The 8,765-nt window shown below is 38.2% G+C and overlaps 1 protein-coding gene across 1 annotated transcript; it reads left to right on the top strand.

The window, feature by feature from the left end:
- The first annotated feature begins 985 nt into the window (after positions 1-985).
- Positions 986-7,579, top strand: fbxo22 (F-box protein 22). Its single transcript, XM_046856753.1, has 7 exons — positions 986-1,194; positions 3,030-3,162; positions 3,345-3,432; positions 3,528-3,632; positions 3,996-4,148; positions 4,267-4,432; positions 6,285-7,579. The coding sequence occupies exons 1-7, from the start codon at positions 1,064-1,066 to the stop codon at positions 6,676-6,678; spliced, it is 1,170 nt and encodes a 389-aa protein (XP_046712709.1). The 5' UTR covers positions 986-1,063; the 3' UTR covers positions 6,679-7,579.
- Positions 7,580-8,765: the final 1,186 nt, after the last annotated feature.

Genomic DNA, 8,765 nt, shown 5'->3' with positions numbered 1-8,765 from the left:
GCATTTCATTTGGAAATCAAGGTCCCAGAGTCTGGAAGAAGAGAGGAAAGGCACAGAATCCAAGTTGCTTGAGGTCCAGTGTAAAGTTTGCACAGTCAGTGGTGGTTTGGGTTTTGGTCATGTCATCTGCGGGCAGGGTTTCACTGTGTTTTATCAAGTCCAAGGTCAGCACAGTCGTCTACCAGGATGTTTTAGAGCACTTCATGCTTCACTCTACTGACCAGCTTTATGGAGATGCTGATTTCATTTTCCAGCAGGATTTGAGTTCACAACAGGTTCCCTGGTGGTCTAGTGGTTAGGATGTGGCGCTCTCACCGCTGTGGCCCGGGTTTGTTCCCCGGTCAGGGAACCAACCCCAACCATTAGGGTTACACAAGCCTTAGTGCCGGTCCCAAACCCGGATATATGGGGAGGGTTGCGTTAGGAAGGGCATCCAGCGTAAAAACGTGCCAAATCAAACATGCGGCTGGTCCGCTGTGGCGATCCCTAACGGGAGAAGCCGAAAGAAAGTGTATATGAGTTCACAACAGATGACTTATTCTCACTTGGTGTAAAGAAATGGGCTTTTATGTACATCTGATCCACTTGAGTGGGGATAAAATGATATAATTGATTACTAATAAAGATGGGGAATAACCTGCAATCACACTCACCATCATTAATTGCTCCTCATTTAAAAAAATGCAGAAAAACTCACAAACTCCTCTCATTTCCACATGAACAATCTCCAAATATTTATTCTCATTTGTAAAAGTATATAGTAATGTTTTTAAAGATAAACACAACTAAAAACACAACAAAAAAACAAACCTACAAACCTTGTTACTGTAAAGTAAGACACGCCCCATCACCCAAAGAGGCGGGGCATTTATATTCCCGAGAGATTTTAATTGGATTACTGCATTACTGTGTAATGGTGAGAGACAAGAACAAAGTAATTTAGCGATCAAAAAAAAGAAAATGTTGGAACTCTTAATTTGAATTATACCGGAACCGGAAATGTTTTCTATTTTGGACGGTACTTAAAGGAAGGTAAAAGCGAAACAAAAAAAAAGGAGAGAAGATGGAAAATGATGGAGCTTCATGCAGCGGTGCTGTGGAGAGCAAAGCCGGGTTTGTGCTCGGGAATGTGGCGGAAGTGGTGGAGAAGATCCTGACTTTTGTTCCAACTAAATCCGTGTTCCGGAGCGCGAGGTAGTGACCGTGTTTCCGTTCGCCGCGCGCTAGTCAGCTACATCGAAACAGAGTTAGCGTGAGAGCTTACCGTGTTTCCGCGAACAAATATCCATAAAGCTCATTCAGACAACGCGAAATCCTAAACATAACTTATGCTCTCTTTTACCATGATCTCACCGTCATCTCACTATCATCTATCATCATCTCCCATATTCTCACGATCGTCTCACCATCATCTAACTATCATTTCACCATAATCTCACTATCAGTTTTAACATCATCTCCCTATCTCATCTCCCATCATCTCACCATTATCTCACTCTTATTTCAACATCATCTCACCATTATCTCACTCTCATTTCAACATCATCTCACCATTATCTCACTCTCATTTCAACATCATCTCACTATCTCCTCATCATCATCATCTCACTATCTCATCACCATCATCTCCCATCATCTCACCATTAATTCACCATCATCTCACTATCTCATCACATCTCCCTTCATCTCTCAGTTAACATTAAACACATCACACGGCAGTGTTTATACCTTTATCTCTGCAATACTGACCCTCACATGAGCAAAAAGAAATGCTGCTAAAATCTAATTTCTGAAAAAATGTGAACTCAGCTGCAGAACTTTAATAATAATATAATGTATAGTAATGACAACAATGCAGTTTTAAAAATAAAGTTATTGAATTCTTTTTCACAATAATACAATTTAAATAACAATTAAAAAATATTGTTTTAGGAAAGTGTTGTTTTTTATAATCAGTAAATTGAACAGATTTGAATTGCTTTGGCTTATATTTATTATTGGGTATTGGGATTTTTTTCTCTTAGTGGAACATGCAGTAGTTATTGCAATAATAATTATAATAATAACGATAATTATAATGGCAATGTAATTTAATGATATAATGTTAATTGTTTTCATAATAATAAGTTATATACACTATACATTTAGATGCATACAATAAATTATTTCTTGCATAAATTATTTTATACATGTTCCAATTCTTAGACATTTTATATACTTAAATATATATATATATATATATATATATATATATATATATATATATATATAAAATGTGTATGTATGTATGTATATACGTATATATCACACCCACACGTGTGTATGTGTGTGTATATATATATATATATATATATAAAATATATTATTATTGTATGTTGAAAAAAGTATGTCTTAAAAAACCACAACCACAACAATAATAGTATTTATGTATTATAATAATTGTTTTTATTGTTCAAATAATTCGTTTTGCTAGTTTGTTTAAATATATTGTTAAGTAGAAAGTAGTATTTTTTAAATAATATTTATTAAATTAGAAAAAGATAGAATATATATATATATATTTTTATTTTTATTTATTTTTTATTATATTATTAAAATTCCGTCTGAACATGACATATTTGATAGGATTTTTTTTTGTTTTCAGTGCTGAAAGTGTAAATACCTGTCTTTCTGGTTGTGCGCTGTGGAGAAGTAAACAGCAAATTACTTCTTAAGGTTGCAGTTGCTGTGAACATTTTTGCATTGAAACGTTCTTCACTGAACAGTTAATTACCTCAACAATGAAACTGTAATGAGTCTGGTTTCTTTCAATGTTTCTTCCTCATACCATCTCAGGGATTTTTTTCCTTGTAACATTACTGGTTTCTTATTAGGGACAATTATCCCTAATAAGCTTTATCTCCTCTCAGTCTTATGGTTATATTATTATTATTATTATTGTGTAGATTTAGGTGTTTTTAGGTCTAGGTGTGTCTTAAACACAAGAGCTTTAATTCAATCATCAGTGGGGTTTTTAATCTCTTTGTTAGAGTGTGTCGTCTGTGGAGGAACTGTGCACGGCGAGTCCTGAGAACCCGTCAGAAAATGTCATGGATTTCAGCTTCTGGGTCGTCCCGTTATGAAGAGCACATTCTCCTCAGAAACATGGAGGAAGCACTGGAGGTTTGAGAGTTCATTATTTTTCTTTGCATTCTCTCTCTCTCTCTCTCTCTCTCTCTCTCTCTCTCGCTCTTTCTTTCTCTCTCTTTTTTGGGTTAGCAAAAATGCCAAATCAGCAATATAGAAAAGGAATTGAGAGGGGAAAAAAAAACAAGGTGTCAATGTCGTCCTCTCTTTATCTTTAGAATGTCTTTCTGCTGCCCCAGACTGTGCTGTTAATGATGGACAATGAGAACTTTACCGGTCATCACAGCTCTTTCAGACATAAAAAAGGTGAGACGGCATCACTGTTACTTTCTAATAAATGTTTTGATTTTCAATCCTGAGGGCGTTTTCCAAATAAGTAATCCCGCATGCACTTGTTGTAGCCAAGCGGTGTCAGTCGGAGGACGAGGTGGACGTGATGGACCGGCTGAGACGTTTGCTGCCCGGAAACTGCGAAATTTTATGCGTCATCACTCCGGGAATTGTGTGTGAGTTCATTTGAAATGAATCCTGTACGAGTATTTAAATGTTCTCGACTTCTATTCCTAAAGAAACATCCTCCTTTTCTGTGTTTGTCTGACCGTTTTTTTTAACATGTATAAAAAAATAAATAAATAAATAATGCATCTTGGAAATTTGATTTTTTTTTCTCTAGTTGATCACTATGTAACATGATATGCAGGTTTACACCAACACTAGAGATGCCTATAAAATAAACTTTTACAAATGTTTAAAGAAATATCTTAATTTGTTTTTACAATAAAAACGTCAAATATTTTGAAATGTGACATCTGTGACAAGTTGAAATATGGAAATATCAGTATTCTATCGTTGTATCTCTTTTTTCGCAGTGAGCCCAAGCCCGACAGCCTGTCTCATCCCTCAGGAGTTCATGGAAGGTGAAGCTGGTTTCAGTCTTCTGTTTCCTGCGATGGAGGGAGTTCACATTCGACCATTCCACTTCTGCAAAAAAAGCCTCAGCGACAGCGCTTTAGAGAAAGCGGGTGAATTTCATTTCCTGGACGATTTATATATATGAACGATTTGAATATCTTAAAATGTAAATTCAGTTTGGAGATGACCAGAAATGTAGGAGCATTGCGTTTTGTGTGGTTTATAAAGGTTTGGCTGGGAATCCCGATCTGAAGGTGGTGCTGCTGTTCGGCTACGATGCCTACAAAACCGGAGCCGCTCGCTTCCTTAACCAGCTGCTGGAACCACTGGGGAGGAATAATGTCCTCATTGCTGGGGGTCATGTAGAAAGAGTGTTCCCTCAGAAGAGAGACTGGTGCGTTATACACAAGTGTACAGCCATCGTTAAGAGTAAATAACTCGCATAAGCCACTGAATCGTTTTAATTTTTTGGAATGAATTATTAAGAAGCTTTAATCTTGCAAGTTTAAATAAATGGGTGGTATTTATTTTTTCCAAAAGTTAAGAGGGAAACTGGTGTGTACTGGTATTTAGAGTCGGGTTACATGGATTTAGCTCAAGTTACTTTTTTTTCCTGAGTTTGCCAGTTTGTTCTTTGTAGCAGCAACTGAAACAAGAATTTTCAACAACATCCAGACCACCACCTTTACATTTATGACATATGACAAAACTCAGTACTCAGTGCTTTTAAAAGCACCACAGATGCATTATTTGCATTGAGAGTGTTGTTGGAGAAGTATAGAGGAGGTCAGAAGGAGTTGAATTGTGTTTGTGGATTCAGAGAAAGTGTACAACAGGGTGCCGAGAGAGGAGTTGTGGTATTGTATGAGGAAGTCAGGTGAGTCAGAGAAGAATGCGAGGGTGGTGCAGGACATGTATGATGACAGTGTGACATCAGTGAAGTGAGCAGTAGGAACGACAGACTGGTTCAAGGTGGAGGTGGGACTGCATCAAGGATCGGCTCTAAACCCTTTCTTGTTTGCAGTGGTGATGGACAGGTTGACGGACGAGGTCAGACAGGAGTCTCCATTGACTATGATGTCTGCAGAAGATATTGTGATTTGTGGTGAGAGTAGGGAGCAGGTTGAGAAGAGCCTGGAGAGGTGGAGGTACACACTGGAGAAAAGGGGAATGAAAGTCAGTAGGAGTAAGACAGAGTACATGTGTGTGAATGAGAGGAAGGGCAGTGATGTGTTGCGGTTGCAGGGAGAAAAGGTGGAGGAGTTCAGGTACCTGGGGTCAACAGTGCAAAGTAATGAAGAATGTGTTAGAGAAGTGAAGAAAAGAGTTTAGGCAGGGTGGAGTGGGTGGAGAAGAGTGACAGGAGTGATTTGTGATAGAAGAGTATCTGCAAGAGTGAAAGGGAAAGTTTTTAAGAATGTTGTGAGACCTGCGATGTTGTATGGATTAGAGACAGTGGCATTGAGTAAAAGACAGGAGGCGGAGCTGAAGGTAGCAGAGCTGAAGATGTTTAGATTTTCATTGGGAGTGACGACGACGGACAGGATTAGAAATGAGTTTATTAGAGAGACAGTGCATGTAGGACATTTTGGAGACAAGGTGAGGGAGGCGAGATTGAGATGGTTTGGACATGTTCAGAGGAGAGACATGGGGTATATCAGTAGGAGAATGCTGAGGATGGAGCCGCCAGGAAGGAGGAAAAGAGGAAGACCAAGGAGGAGGTTTATGGATGTGATGAGGGAAGACATGCAGGTAGTTGGTTTGAAAGAGGCAGATGTAGAGGACAGGGGGGTATGGAGACGAATGATCCTCTGTGGCGACCCCTAATGGGAGCAGCCAAAAGAAGTAGTAGTACTCTGTGCTTTTTAAATGTAATATTAAATATAAAGGCAATAAACAATTTAAACATAGGAGTAATTAAATGCTATTTGTACAATCAGATGCTCAGACATAACATCAGTTGAAATAATGCATTTAACTGTATTTTTTGATAGTCTAACAGAAATGAAATGATGTTTTTGTGAATGATTTGATCTGGTTTAAGGAAAAATCCTCACGATTGGATTTTATGCTGAACTTTTAAATCAGAACTTAGACCACTTCTGAATAGTAATTAAGTCTATAGGTTTAATCTGAGGTCTAAAACTAGAGTTTTTAGTTCAAAGTGTTCAAGATGTAAGTGTGTGTGTGTGTGTGTGTGTGTGTGTGTGTGTGTGTGTGTGTGTGTGTGTGTGTGGTGTTTCCAGCTGTTCACCAGGTTCCTTTGGTGTAGTTGGTCTCACTCTGAGCGGTCCCAAAATTCAGGGCGCCTCGGTCCTTCTGGATCAGGATGTGAGCATGCCTGCAGCAGCCGAAGTCACTATCCGTCGCTTAAAAGCCGCCAACATTCCCGAGTCCAACACAGTGGGCTTCATGTTTGCCTGTGTGGCGCGTGGACACAACCACTACAACGGCCAGCACAACGTGGAGGCTGATACCTTCCACAAACTCTTCCCTGGAGTTCCACTTTTCGGATTCTTCGGAAACGGTGAGATCGGCTGCGACCGCATTGTTAAAGAGAACTACACGCTAAGTCAGACAGATGCTAACGGACTGCAGCACGGCTACACCACTGTCATGAGTCTGGTGCACCTGGGATGACGTGCGCACGTTCCCTCAGAACTTCACATATCTATTTTGCTGTAGTGATCACTTTATCTTGTTTTCCTTTCGTTTTTTTCTTCTTAACTAAAAGATGTAAATTCTTGTACGCAGGGAGACGTGTGTATTTTATGTGAATTTCTTGTAAAAATCGAATCATAGAAGATTTTAAAATCAGTGCACTTTTTATCATAAATCTATTCAAGAAATCCTTAACAGAAAACTGTTAAAAAAAAAAAAAAAAACAACTATTCTTTGCTTTACTTTAGAGATTTTTGCCAATTCTGTCAAAATGATTTGCAAAAAAAAAAAATTCACTTGCATTGAATTTTTATCTCTCTTGATTAAGTATTGAGCTTATAAATGACCAAATCATTCTGCTGTATATGTGACTAAACTAGCTGTGTGGGTGGAGGGGCTTAGAAAACAATCCTGAGGAAAATCTAGAAATCCTGCACATTATTATCATTATTACTACTACTATTGTGATATTTTCTATTGAACTGTATCTGATTCTATTTACTACTATATTGAAAGTATACTGAAGATCCTTGTCTTCTAAACTAAACAGATAAATCTACATTAAAATGATTAAAATACTGTAATAAAGTAGAAATATGTTTCTTTGAGCTGCTTTGGCTGTTTTCTCTCTGAATTCGAGCATAAACTGGTTGAATAAATCACAGAATCAGTTTGACCACTTCCTACCAAACAGAACTGATTAGTATTTAGATGTAATCACAGACCGTTTTCCTGTTAATGAACTTAATAATGAAATAATATGGAATTATCTGTAGAACGTTGTGATTTTCAGGTTTCTCTTGTTGTATCAGTATTAAAATAGTTTGTTATACGCTTTCCCCTGCTTTATCAATGTAATAAATCTTACATTTTCCTGAAACTGTAATGAAATTTGCATTCTATTCTTGTTAGTTTTGGGGAGGTAAACGTTAAACTGATTAAATTCTGAAATCAGCATTGTTAAGTGTAAATAACATGCATAATTAATTAAATATTTTTCGCTGAGTGGAATGAAAATGAGGGTAAATAAATTATCAGTGCAATTATTTTCATTAAAATAAGCTCTGAGCCCGTTCCTGTTTGCAGTGGTGAAGGACAGGTTGACGGACGAGGTCAGAGAGGAGTCTCCATGAACTATGATGTATGTGGATGATATTGTGATTTGTGGTGAGAGTAGGGAGCAGGTTGAGAAGAGCCTGGAGAGGTGGAGGTATGCGCTGGAGAGAAGGGGAATGAAAGTCAGTAGGAGTAAGACAGAGTACATGTGTCTAAATGAGAGGGAGGGCAGTGGAGTGGTGCAGTTGCAGAGAGAAGAGGTGGAGGAGTTCAGGTACCTGGGGTCAACAGTGCAAAGTAATGGAGAATGTGTTAGAGAAGTGAAGAAAAGAGTGCAGGCAGGGTGGAGTGGGTGAAGAAGAGTAGCAGGAGTGATTTGTGATAGAAGAGTATCTGCAAGAGTGAAAGGAAAAGTTTATAGGACTGTGGTGAGACCTGTGATGTTGTATGGATTAGAGACAGTGGCATTAAGTAAAAGACAGGAGGTAGCCCAGCTGAAGATGTTGAGGTTTCCGTTGGAAGTGAAGAGGATGGACAGGATTAGAAACAAGTTTATTAGAGAGACAGCACATGTAGGACATTTTGGAGACAAGGTGAGGAAAGGCGAGATTGAGATGGTTTGGACATGTGCAGAGGAGGGAAATAAACAAAAATAAATATATATGAAATATATATATTTTTTATTATGTTTAATAGTTACATTTTGAATGTTGAAAGTTTGAGAACCAGAGGATTTTGGGTTGGAACTTGAAAGCAGATTGATATAAAGCAAATATGTGTATATATGGGTATATGTGAGAGTTGGAGGAGAACGACCAAACTGGGTCAAATTGACGGGAAGTCAATAGTCTGTAGAGAGAAGCATAAAAGCATCTCAAAATGCCCAACACGTCGAACCTTGAGGCAGATCAGTAACAACAGCAAGACTACACAGGGGTCCTCTTTTCTCAGCCACAGAAATCTGAGCCTACAGTGAACACCAGAAATGGACAACTGCAATATATATACAG

This window comes from Silurus meridionalis, chromosome 9, assembly GCF_014805685.1.
Source record: "Silurus meridionalis isolate SWU-2019-XX chromosome 9, ASM1480568v1, whole genome shotgun sequence".
Lineage (NCBI taxonomy): Eukaryota > Metazoa > Chordata > Actinopteri > Siluriformes > Siluridae > Silurus > Silurus meridionalis.
The sequence above is the reverse complement of the archived record's forward strand: the minus strand, read 5'-3'. Positions and strand labels throughout refer to the sequence as shown.